This window comes from Scomber scombrus, chromosome 13 (genome assembly GCF_963691925.1).
Source record: "Scomber scombrus chromosome 13, fScoSco1.1, whole genome shotgun sequence".
Lineage (NCBI taxonomy): Eukaryota > Metazoa > Chordata > Actinopteri > Scombriformes > Scombridae > Scomber > Scomber scombrus.
This window is the reverse complement of record NC_084982.1, coordinates 10,211,120-10,224,612: the sequence shown is the minus strand read 5'-3', so window position 1 is coordinate 10,224,612 and position 13,493 is coordinate 10,211,120. Positions and strand designations below refer to the sequence as shown.

Genomic DNA, 13,493 nt, shown 5'->3' with positions numbered 1-13,493 from the left:
ATCCATATGAGCCAAAGTAACTATCAGAATGGGAATAATATGTTTAAAAAAAAACTAAACATTGAAAATGCTTTACTTTTGAATCAAGAACAGGACGTATTTTTTCATGTGGGGTTCAAAAGCCACCTTAATCTCTTAACAAACCAGGAACCACATTGCAAGTGTACAAAACCAGCATAACACTTATACACAAATCCCCTTTCTATGGTGGATGAAATGCAAATAGTATGACTTCTCAAGCAAACTCTTTTCTGTTATAAAAATAGAATTCTTTTTAAAATAATCTACAGATTTCTTTTTAAGGTGAGGCATTTCACTATCACTCTAAAACAGCAAGGCTGTTTGTTTCAATAGAAAATATGAAGCTTTAGAGAGAGCTCTGCCAGTCTGTCGGTCTATCTGATTGGAGAGGACTAGCACTGCCCTCCAACCGCTCCTCCTTCTCGGTCCAACAGGACGGTGTATTTTTGCCAGCTCCTCCTTCTTTTTGCATATTCTATGATTTTTTAAAAGAGAGTTTCCTTTTAAACTAGATACACCTTTTACAGGTAAACAAAAAGAAGTTTCAGCTCCCCGAAGCTCCTGAAATGTCCAGGCAATTCAAAAAGTGTTAAAAAATTTAAACTACACAAAGATTTAAAAACAAACAGACAAAACATTTAAAAAAAAACACACAACAGCGCAGGTACGTGACATACTGGCTTTCCAAACAAGCGTGTTGAAATAATAGTTAAAAAAACAAACTAAAAAGAGAAAACAATAAAAAATATACAACTCTGTATAACAAGTTAAAGCAAAGTCCTACAGTAGAGAAGTCAACAAACATGATTGAATAAAACAAACAAAATAACAAAACAGGAAAACACTGATGCTACAAATAAATTGAAATATATGTACAAGACCCTGTTTTCCTTTTGTTTGTATATGTATGCACATTTGCGTGTGTATGTGTTTGAATGTGTGTGTGTGCACAATAGCCATAGTGTGTTGGTTCTTTAATGTGGAGTTTTTGCGAGTCTGTCTCTCGCTAGTTGATGAAACAGTATGTTATCATTTTGTTCATAAATCTCCTGTGGTTCCACATAGAAAACATCCCTTGTGACGGAGGCGCTGTCCACTTGAAAAAAAACAAGGGAGACAGAGTCCAAAAAACTGCTGTATCTCCACGACTTGCTGCCAGTTAACAACGAGGAACCAAATGGATCCAAAACCCTCTGTAAAAAGCCAACAGAGAGAAACACTTGCCGTACTCACGACCATTGACTGCGTTCCTAAGAGCTACCAGACTGAGCCTAGCCATGTCTGACCCTGACTGATTTTCCTACAGCTGACTCTGTGTCTGCTCATCACTACCAGATGACGCTGGAGATGCTGGTTTCTCTTGGCAGCAGAGGGAGCATGGCGTTGTTAGCGTGTGCCTCCTCCAGGCTGTGCTCTCGGCTCTTCCCAGGTGGCCTCTGTCCGTTCAGCAGTGTTAGTGGGATGTTGCAGTAGGTGTGCTGGTTCCCTAGAGAGGAGAGAGGCGGCAGGGTCCCTCCTGGGGGTATGTCGTACTCGTAGCTGCGGTAGTAGTGTTTCTGCCTCATGGTGGTGTGGTAGGTGTTGTGGAAAGACGAACGCAGATCTGGGTGGGCGGTGGCCATGGCGGTGGAGGTGGCTGCTGCCATGGAGATGGCAGAGACGGTCTGCAGCTCTCCGAAGGGGCCCTGCTCACTGACGTCCAGCGCCGGCTCGTGGGTGAGCATGGGCTCTGTGCGTCTGAACGGCATCTCGTACTGCAGCTGCTTCCAGAACTTGGAACTGAGCTTGTTGCTCTTGGGGCCGCGCCACTTGATGACAGTGAGGGTTTTAATGGTATGCTTGAGAGCCTCCACTTCCTGGTAGTTCATGATGCCGCGCAACTCGGCACACTCGATCAGGATGACCTTGATCTCGCCGGTCACGAGCATGTTGCGCAGCCGCGTCTCCAGCTCAAAGATGCTCCAGCCTCGCCGCACGACATAGTTGGGTGTCATAACTATAATGAGGCGCTTACTCTGATCTACGCAGCGCGCCACGTCCTCTATGTAGGCTGCAGAGAACAAGAAATAAAGGAAGAAAAGGACAAAAATACAAAAGGCGTAAGACTAGTGAAGTAGTTGAGTTATGTACATACACCACAAGAGATTTAATGAGAACAAGGCACAACACTCAACAATGGATGGACATACAGCATCAGACACAAAACACAAGACAATGACAGGTGGCATCTTTGCTGTCGACCTGCAACATCTGATTTTATTACATCAATTTTAGTGTGTAGTGTGTACGGAATCACAGTTACTGTGTATGTATGTGCAGATACATACATATATAAATGAACAGTGTGTGTGTGAATATTTGAATGTGTGTGTACAGCGTGGAGGACTAGTCTATGCATTGCATCAATACTCTGGAAGGCAGACCCACAGAGATGATTGATAAAGCTACAGAGTCTATAAGATTAGGCTGAGTTGCTGTCTATTGAACTGGGCCTGATATATCAGATAACATAACAGCGTCACTCTAAGCGCCTCTTTGAAACTTCCTAGGAGCAGGTAAATGACAGCAGCTGATACAAGAGGAAAAGACTGAGGGCGAGTACCTCCAAAGAGTCGTGTGTCATCCTGGTAATGCTCATTGGTGAGACCTAAACATAAACATTTTCACATTCAGGTCACAGGGAGAACACAGTACAGACACAGAAACATTCTCAACACAGTCGTAAAAAGAGTCCGACTTTCCTCTCACTCATCTTTTATTTCACGTACCATGTTTCCCTGATTGGACATTCATCTACAATGATTTTGCTTGGTGCTGATGCTGGCGGCACTTTTCTTTTGATTAAAGGAAAGAAGCAGCTCAGTCGGCAGGGCTCGGAGCCTTCACACATTTCCCATTGATGTTTAATTCTGTCTGGACCAGCTAGGATGTGTTTGCGTTTTATCTGTTCCACATGAAGTCTACATTACAAACACACAGCATCACTACTAACCAGAGCACACTGTGTACTACGGGCTCAGCAGAGTTAGCACACATGAGAATATGTTCAGAAAGAATTTTCATGGATTTATAAATGCATGGATGACATGGATTATATTAACCCCCAGTGCTCACTATATTACCATATCTGTAGTACATAGTATAGGAACAGCCAGTGAAGAATGGTCTTATTTTTTTTTGTTTTTAGAGGATATAAGAAAAAAGGTTCTCATTGACAGCATTGGACTGAATATTGCCCTTTCCTTCTTCCCTAATTTGGAAAATCATCCATTCATCACTCGTGATTGCGGTTATACACTGCTTCAATTAACCCAACAGCACAAAACATTGAAACACAAGACGGTGACAGTGAAAAACAACACTGAAGACAAAACAACAAACGCTTCAAAACTATGACGAAATATTCCAAACACTGTGGCAACTACGCTACACAAAACAGTAAATGCCCCTCACACTCCGAAATATTTCATCACATGACCACGGTGCTTACTTCCTGTTGGAATGAGGTCTCGATCTGGGATGAAGAGTTTATAGCCGTAATGTTTCTCCAACACATCAGGGAGAATCTCCAGGGCAAAGCGTTCCTCCTCCCTGGTCTCCTGACTCCACTGGTCAGGGTCCACTTTGGTGTAGGACAGGTATGCATCATAGTCTTTGTTTTCTGTAAAAAGCCAACAGAGAGAAACAGCAGGGAGCGGCTGTTTAAAAAGATGGACTCTTCACTCCTCATGGCATAATCAAAAAATGGCTCAAAAACTCAAACATAAAATCCCATCTCACACACAAAAAAATAATCTATTAAATTGGCTCATACAGCACGTTAAAACGTCAATTTTTATGACTGATTATTTGTTGCGATATCAATCATTGCTTCATTTTACAATAAATTAAAGAGGACCATTTTCAGTCCATTTTTATTTTGGGACTCCACTAAAGTAGCTACTTGATTCACAGCTCAAAAAAACTTCCTATTTATCTTGCACAGCCGGCCTTAGCTCTTGTCTCTTCCCAATAAGCCCTTTCTGTTCTGATTGTCAGTTTTCAGGAAGCCTGCTGAGGGGCAGCCATATCAGAGTTGTGTTAAGTCACTGCTGATGCAAACCCAACCCAACATTTCCTGCTTAACTGCATTATATTAAAAGCTTTTAAATGACTAATAACGGGAGACTTTTATTTAATTTAGAAGAAATGAAACGTGTTCCTCACTGAATTAGCAGAGCTTCGGTAGTCCACCAGCCCACACAATAACATTTGGAGAAGGGTTAGGGTTAGGGTTGGAGCTCTTTGTTCAGCAGATCAGTTAGAAATAATACAGGAAGGAATAATAAAAGCATAAACAGCCACAGTGATGATGATGTTTGATGAAGGGCAGACAACCAGCAGGTAAACAATTTATTTTACTTTGCAGTGCTGTGTCATAGGGAAACACTCACAATGGTCAATGGTAGAGTCATGGCTCGGTGTGACTGCCCCTCATTATTTGACACTTTGGCTTAATAATGAAAATCTGACATTGTTACATTAGATACGGTACATGGCTGAAAATAAGGAAAATAATAATAGGTCCTCTTTAAACAAATCAATTATCATTTTCTATTATTCAGTAATTTCTTAAATGTTAAAATAACTATGGAGAAAAGGGCAATTTATGCAAAGGTCAGTATTTGAAAGGATGTACAGTGTGAATGACTTTTGAAAACTCCCTTGTTTTGAAACTGAATATGTAGTATTACGGTAATGCAGTTTTGAGTCTAACTTAATCTGACAGCAAATGCTACATTCATACAAGATGAAACGAGATAATTGAGATTGCCCCTCACTGTGCCAGTTCACTTTTTCTGTTCTTTATCTACCACAAAGTTAGATTTTATTCAAGATGTGCTGCTATAAGAGCTTCCACTGCTTTCTGTCAGATTTTGGCTGCAGGATTTTGCTCCCATTCAGCCACAGGAGCATTAGTGAGGTCAGGCCCTGATGTTGGGGGATAAGGCCTGGCTTACAGTCAGCAATCCAATTCATCTCAAAGGTGTTGGATGGGGCTGAAATCAAGGTCTTTCATATCAAACTGACACAACCATGTCTTTATAGACCTGGCTTTGTGCACAGAGGCAATGTCATGTTAAAATAGAAAAGGGCCTTCACCGAAATGCTGATGCACACTGTTAAAATATCACTGTATGCTTTATCAACTGCAACAAGGTAACATAACCAAAACCATGAAAAACAGCCCCAGAACAAAATTTCAAATTAAGCATGAGGACAGGGGTGTTCATATTGGCCATAAGGTGTACATGAGAAATACATTGGGGTAGATACAAAAACATCCAAATCATGATTCATGAACACTCTCTTCCCCACCTCAACATGATTTCCCAGAAGACAGTGGGAAGAACTGAAAAGGCAGAAAATAGACGGCGATAAAAAAGCAGCACTGGTGACATGTTCAGTAAGTCCTAGTCATTATTCTCTGTAGAAACTAGAATGTGGGCCAGCCAAAAAGGGAAGAGGGGCTTTTTCACAAACTCTTTGAGGAGCACATGCAGCTTTGAAATTCACTGGAAAGGCCAGGGCTGCACTCAATAGGATCCCAACATCAAACAACACGTTCAAATTAGCAACCAACCTAGCTAATTAACCACCTAGCAAACTTGGAAAATCAAAAACAGCTTGTATCAGTAGTCCCTGACGGTATGACTTAATCATGTGGAAGTTTGAGTCAACAAAACAGCGTGTAATAGATAATTCATGCTACTGTAGAAACAATCCAACGTTTCAAAAATGAGTTCATTCTTTCCAGAATGTTTTGAAAAGAAAATACAAAGCAAAAGGAGAACGTAGTCGGACCCAAACAGACAAATCCTTAACTGAATGAAAAGTTAACAATATTCTGTAGAGAAAACAAAAAGTTGCCCTCCAATTTCCAGGCTGTTTACGCTATTTGTCGCCCGGGGAAAGAGCTCCGTGCCTGCCCAGTCCCCATGTTGTCCTATCTGGCCTTCCGCAACAGAGGCTGGGCATTATTCCATGACATATTGAGACTGATCTCTTTTTAAATGGGCAACAAATTGAAAATCTTGTTTCTTCCCTATTCAGCCACTGCGGCAATGTACACACACAATCACGTGCACCTCTATCCCAACAGCTGAGAGAGAGAGAGACGAAATGGGCTGCTGAAAACACGAACAGAGAAGACATCTTTATCTACTGGGGAGTGTGCTATGGATACAGGCTCTGACAGAACACGCACGCACGCACGCACGCACGCACGCGCACGCACGCACACACACACACACCACACACACACACACACACACACACACACACACACACACACACACACACACACACATTAAACCATATTCACTTGGGTAACATTTTGGTCTAGAAAGGCCTAAAAGTTGTGAAAACCTGAGGTTGGCGATTCACGGTATTCCGGCGGAGACAAAGTAAGGATTTCTTTGTGATGCTTTGCACCATCTTTACCTCCATCCACATCCTCGCTGCCAAAGTGCCTCCGATAGAAAAGCATCAGCTCAATCTTGTAGCATTTGTATAGGGAGATGAGGAAGATGAGTAGCAGCAAGATTGCTCCAAGCCCTCCTGCCAGCTCCACGGTGTACATGAGCTCTGCTGAGATGGACACACACACACACAGACCAAAACATTTCTATAAATATAGAATTGCTGAGACAATCACAGTACAAAATATATGTTTTGCCTCACAAGGCAAAATATATGTTTTGCCTCACAAGTTCCCAGTTTAACTCAGGACACATTTGAATTTTCAGGAAGAGTGGACAATCATCAGTATTTTCAGAGCAAAACAGCATTAATCTTCAGGGGGAAGAGACAAGAGGCTCATAATGAGTTTGGGAAAAATGATAGGGAGCAGTGCAGGGAGACACAAGGAAAAAAAAAAGGAGATGATGAGAAATCGGGTTCATTCCTTTGGAGCAGCACAAAAATGACACAGCTTTGCACTTTGGCTGACTTCCATGATGGGACCTGTGACAATTCTGGACATGGATGAAAGCCTTTTCAAAACAAGAAGCTACAGTTTACTCATCTAACCTACTCCTCTTTCCATCACATTTCTTCTTCTTCTGAATCTCTCACTTCTCACCCCCCCCCACACTTTCTCTTCTCCCTCTGTCTCTCCATTCATTTCTCTTCTCTATTATCTCCTCTCCATCTCCCCAGAGGCCCAGCTTGGGGAAGGATGAGTTATGTTGTGTATTAAAGCAGCATTTACCTGGTTGGCTCAGCTAGAACAGGTTCACCTTATATCTCTGTCACTGTGGGCTGGAACATGGTACGGCTGCCATGGCAACTGCAATGCACTGTCTATATTATCACAGATTATGTACACTGCTGAGGTAAATACCTTCACAAGTCATTGTAGTATCAGTATTAAGTCATAAAAGATCTATTTTATTACTGTTAAATGTTCAAATGCATGTTTAAGAACTGGTGTATTTTTCATTAAATAGGTTTATTGTAAGACATAATGTCAGACTAAATAATGACTGTAATAACTGTAATGACAGTAGACCCTTAAATATATAAGCTGGCACATTATCTTTGATTATCTTTCATAAACAACAACTCAGAAAGACATCACTTGTTGTTTTGTCCTTCTAATATATGATCTCGACCTTCTCTATAACTCTAAAGTTGTTTATGTTTAACTGACCAACACTTTTCTTTCCACCTTTCTCTTTACTCTGAGCTGAAAGGAAAGGCAGCCTGCAGGGCTTATGTGTGATACATTCGGGGAGAATGGGGAAACATGAAATAAACATCAGAATAATGTGGGTGAGAAAGACGGATAGAGAGAGAGAGAGAGGATGAGAGATTGACTTGACTTGAAGTCTTTCTCAGCATCCCTCTCCTCACAAATACTGCCGAACAGAGGAGAGTTAAATTGAGCTGTCTACAGCCTACAAAGCCCACTCAAATGGAAATGGGATATCTACAAAAGACGGTCACAGAGAGAGTGGGGAGACAGACAGATAAAGACCTAAAATGTAATTGTATGCCGAACTTACTGGCCTGTTGGGTAAAGCCGAGGCCCAATTTGCTGTTTAAACAGCCATCAAATTACCTCTCTTTGTAGGGTGACAACCAGTGCATGAAAAGAGCTTCAGACAAGTCATGCTAGAGAGCCAAAATAGCTGCACAGCTGCTGGCAAACATGAAGGAGGAAACAACAAAACCAAATGGAGCCCAAACACACATTGTTAACACAAGCATGGATGGAAGAAGAACAAAAAAAAAAAAGGTCAGATGGATCAGAAAGGAAGAGCAAATCATTGTGTGAGGTCTTTGGAGGTATGAAGGGATGTCTACAAAGACCAGTGTTCAAAGAACTATCCATTACCTGAAGCAAGCATTAAAAAACATTTATGTTTGTTGCGTGTACACTTAAAACCTGCAATAATACTTTTTTTGCCACTTGGGGGCATTGGAAACAAGCTGTAAAGAAAGCATTGATATATTATCAGCTTATAAAGTTGATAAGGTGAATTTACAAACAAATGGTGGCTATTTACACATCCAGCAGATACAGAACATCGTTAGCACTAATTTGGAGATGGAGTTTCTGCTCATTTGATCCATTTGAAATCCAGTTTGGCTTGTAATATTTCATTCATCATATAGTTTTAATGAAGATGAACATATGATATGTATATGTAAATAAGAAATAAGATGATTTTCCAGGCTTTAAGTCACTTTGTGAGGAACCCTTTTGGGTTTGCAGTCCTCAAGGTGGTCACAGCAAACATCAAAGAACCCCTTACCTCGCCTGAAGAGCTGGATGGTAGCTTGGCGACGGCCGTTACCATTTTCCACGTAACAGGAGTAATTTCCTAGGTCCTCCTCCTCCAATGAGTCAATTGTCAAGGATATGGCCACTTCCTGCTCGCCAAGATGCTCCTTGACAATCCTATAAAAAAAGATAAGTAATGCTTATCCGTAGCACCAACTTTGGAAACAGTAAATAAATAAGGCATGTTCCCTTTGTTTGTATAGAAAATATATAATCAGTGCATGTGAATGTGATAACAGGCAGCATGTGTGATGCTTTAAGAGTCATGATCTGGAATGCAGCAATCACAGAACATATTGTGTTGCAATACACAAGGGTTAAATGACGAAAAAGCCTGTGAGCGTGTTTCTGTAATCTGCATCTCAGCGAGGCACTTTTACTGTAAGTACTTCATGGTATGTTAATTTCTCTCTCTGCACTCAAAACATATGAGAAATGAAAATCAATAAGGACTCTTCCTCAGCAGGGGAGGGTGGAGGGGTGTGGTGGGGGTGGGGGGGATCAAACAATGGCGATGAGAAGAAAATCTTTTTATAGCGGCTGCCATGGTAACGGAGAGAGGAGAGAAAGTAATATTCTATAAAGTAAATGAGTGTCCCTCGCTGGGCTGGTTGAGCCTGATGGAGGAGAGAATGGGGAGATAATGCTCCCTCATACCTTAGACACACTACTTAGCCCACTTTTTACAGCACCCTCAGCACAAATGACACTTTGGAGGAGTGCAAATGATAAAGAGATTTCCTCTGTTTGTGTGTGCAGGGGGGCGTTGTGTCATCAACTGCATGTGCTAATAAAGGCTACGCAGGTGGTAGAGAAGGAGGAGTAAGATGAGAAAGGAGGGAAGTGTGTGTGTGTGTGTGTGTGTGTAGGGGGATGTTGACTCTCAAGCAGCTCTCTTCTCTCACGCCTTCAAGCCGATAAACTGCACATAAGGACAGCTTGTTGGGGAGATTTGGCGTCAGTAATTGAAAGTGTATCATGAGCTTTGCGTAGAGAGACTGAGGCACTGCTGATGATATTTGTAGTTTCAGCTGAGTTTGTTGTGCAATGTTTGGAGGCTGGAGCGCTGGGAGAAGGAGGCACGGGAATAATTCATATCTCTCCAGGGAGTGGTGGGTTTCTTTGAAGCCTCCCTTTTTACAGTATATGAGCCAGCATAGCTTGCTGCCACACAACGTGATGGATAAGGACCATCATTGTAATACATAAGCTTCGAATGGAGATGATGAGGACTGAAAGTTAGAGTAGGTGGATAACAAGGTCAAGAAACAGAGCACGGTCAGACCTGGAAGACAGCTCATAACATGTGGGCTGAGGAGTGAGTTTCAATCAGACTCTGTATAACTGGAAGATGTTCCAAAATGTGTTAAGCAAGTGTCAAATTTGTAGTACTCCATGTAAATCTTATAAATGTAAAATTCCTCTACTTTTCTTTGGGTGACTGAGTTTATCAATATAGATTTAACCGAATGAGTGAATTGTGAACGTGTTCTGAAACTCGGGCTGTTGCAGGCACATTTTCTTTTCATTTTCTCTTACTTGCTCATTAGCGAAACCTCTGTGTTTGCTCATTTAGTGATCGATTTCCAACTAATGCATTCCTTTTATTCATTCAATTCAACGTACACCTGCAAAACACCAATTGAATTAGGTCAATAACATTATCGATCAGGTCCTTTATTATACTGAGCGAGATTTGTTTTGCTAATTTATTCATCTCTGCATGCTATGCTAATGTCCAGTCATCCGTGCAATGATAACAACAATAGCCCTGTCCCTGTTTGCACAAATGAGAATTTATGGACCTGGGTTACCATAGAAATGAGCTCCCCCAAATCAATAGGCTGAGAGTTGGGTAAATAAATGCTTGCAGAAACTCCCAAGGTATGAGTGCTCTCCTCTAAGCTCAAGTTTGGCCGCTGATGCATTAGTAATAAAGCTAAAAGTGTGCGAGTGCCAGGCTGAAGAAGAGAGGTAACCCTTAGAAACGTGCCCATTGTATCATGTTGAAGAGAGACAGCTTGTCTGCAGGGTAAGCACAAATTTGTTCATGTTTAGTTTCTCCTATCTCTTCTCTCCATCGCTCCCCATCTTTGCCCGGTCCATATATCTGGCTGACTTTATGTAAGTAAATCTAAGGCATTGGCCGGATGTAAAAAAGCCTGAGGTAGCAGCATCAGCAACAGAAAGTGTACGATCAAATACATTATTGATCTGATGCATGAAATATCAGTATGAATTATTGAAAAGATAACCCCTCAGGGAATCCTTGTGTTGAAGAGTAATGGAGAGAGACAGAGAGAGAGAAAGACAGGAGAGCTGTGGCTAAAATGAAATCTGGTTCTGTTGCATATTCTTTTCAGTGCACAAACAAACTCATAACCACATAGTATGTGTCTTTGTTACTCTCTCTTTCTCCACCTTTTCCCCTCCCTTCCCAGCTCCCCATGGCCAATCTGCATGCTGCTATGGGTGCGTGCAGCGAGGGAGATAGCGATAGTGGCTGCGGTGTGAAAAATGGTGGTTGTTAACCATCTGACAGGGCTGTCTCCCCAGAGCTGCAGCCTCTCCAAACAGCCCTAATGGGAAACATGCACATGGGCTGGGGAATGGACTTGTTTAAATGTGTTACACCACAAGGAGGGAGAGACACGGAAATGAGCTTGTTTTAAATGTCTTAGATGCCTGGAAGGGAGGCTTGTTGGACAGATTTTACAATGTTAGGCTGGTAGGAGATGAGGCGAGCAGGCAAGGTGCATAAACTATCTTTTTTAAATGCTTTAAACATGCAAAAAAGAAAAGATGTACATGTATGAGGATGGAAAACAGGGCACAGACTTTTTTATTCTGTAAACATATTTGTATATCTTAGTGTAGTGGGGAGTATAAAACCAACACATGTGCATCCTGTTTTGCTGCAGACAAACAGAAAGTTAAAGAGGAGTGAAGAAGAAAAAAGAAGTTGCATGTCATGGAAAGAAATAGTTAGAGACAAACTGTTTGTTGTGTGTTGTAACAACTGAAATGGATGTACATATGGCTACCACTGTCTACAAAAAACTGATGAATTCTTCCCCAAACTCCAGAAAAAACAAGCTCAAACTCTACAGTACTTGGAGAAACAATCAACAGTTAAACTGACAAGTTAATTTATAACTGTGTGCCACACAGCAAGAGATGCATTCTTATGACAGGTTGGTGTGTTCGTGTATCATTCATGTGTAATTATTTAATATATAATTTATAATAATAACAGTAATTTTGCTTTTTGTTTTTTTATGCTTTGACAAAACATTTTTATTCCAAAGATCATGCCAGTAATGCTCCACTAAAACTAAAACAGGTGGCGATCAGAGCAACAAAATCCTGGACTTTCCCTGTCCAATGAGACCAGCTGATAGCACTGATGGCATGGACCTAAGAGAAGAGAGTTCATTTCATTCAATAATCTTAAGGAACATTATATATTTTCCATAGTGACGATGTAGCAGAATATTTCAATATGCTACAAACATCATTTTGCAGTGGCTTGAAACATTCTTGAGACAGATATTCCATCACAACCTACATTTCTACACCTTTATTCATTAATTTTAAACACGTTTTTGTCAGAGCTGGTAGTGCAGATGCACAAAAGAGCTGTTTTGAAAACCCTCTTTTTTGATGCATTCAAGGACACTCCAACATCCCTGACTTGAGAGTCAACTGTTGAAACAAAGTTTCCTATCCAAGACACAACATCACAAACATTGTGAAGCATCGAGGATGATTATCATGATATAAATGTGACACCTGTGAGTTATGCTGGGATTTCCACCTGCCCACAAATTAATTTCCAGGAATAATAATGAAATAATGTCATTTTAAAAAAGCATGATGTTCATACTGTAACAAAATAAAATGAAACCAGCAGCTGCTTGGAAGGGAGGGAATAAATCTTAGGGAAATGGTCGGTTTAGTGTAATGCAATTTGGAGTTAATGGGCTAAAACATGCAAAACCGTCAGTCCTTTGATATTTTCAAGTGAATTTCTCATTATCATTATTCATTACTGCCATGCTTGATGGAATGATTTCAACTCCAGCTGTGTGTTTCTTACTTGATTTCACTCTCCTGGACTCTCTCTTCATCCAGATCCTCTATGAACTTCTCTCCCTTCATCCAGTAGATGAGCGGGCTGACGTCGCCGCTGTATCCGAAAAACGCCCGGCAAGTCAGGTTCAAAGCACTTCCTGCAAAGACAGGAGATGACACGCTGTCATGCTTGACAGTCCTGCTGGCTCGTTAAAGGTGTGTGTTTCATGTGCGTGGCCCATAAAAGATCGCATCATTTCATACCACCGCCTTCAAAGTCAGTGACATCAACAGAAACTCTTCATGTTATTTTGTAGGAAACATGAAGATTTACAATTCTTTGTCGACTGTGCATTACACACATACGCTTGCGCACACATTCGTATACTCACACACACTGACCTTGCACACAATTCACATCAAAAGTGTTCCCATGAGTGGACGTGTACGTTGAACACTTAGACGTTCACTCATCTTGAGGGATATACAGCTGTGATTAAAGCAGACAGGCTAGATCTCAGAAGAAGCTTTCTTCATGTCAATAGCACACACGTATACTGATATGACT

The 13,493-nt window shown here is 41.2% G+C and overlaps 1 protein-coding gene across 1 annotated transcript in view; it reads right to left on the bottom strand.

Annotated features, from left to right (window-relative positions):
- Positions 1–1,349: 1,349 nt before the first annotated feature.
- The window catches only part of il1rapl1a (interleukin 1 receptor accessory protein-like 1a), a 137,611-nt gene continuing 125,467 nt past the window's right edge, over positions 1,350–13,493 (bottom strand). The window contains exons 6-11 of the mRNA XM_062431597.1: positions 12,951–13,083; positions 8,823–8,968; positions 6,505–6,651; positions 3,512–3,682; positions 2,624–2,668; positions 1,350–2,071 (exon numbers count right to left, since the gene is read on the bottom strand). Of these exons, the coding sequence (XP_062287581.1) occupies positions 1,350–2,071; positions 2,624–2,668; positions 3,512–3,682; positions 6,505–6,651; positions 8,823–8,968; positions 12,951–13,083 (1,364 nt within the window). The remainder of the gene's footprint in view (positions 2,072–2,623; positions 2,669–3,511; positions 3,683–6,504; positions 6,652–8,822; positions 8,969–12,950; positions 13,084–13,493) is intronic.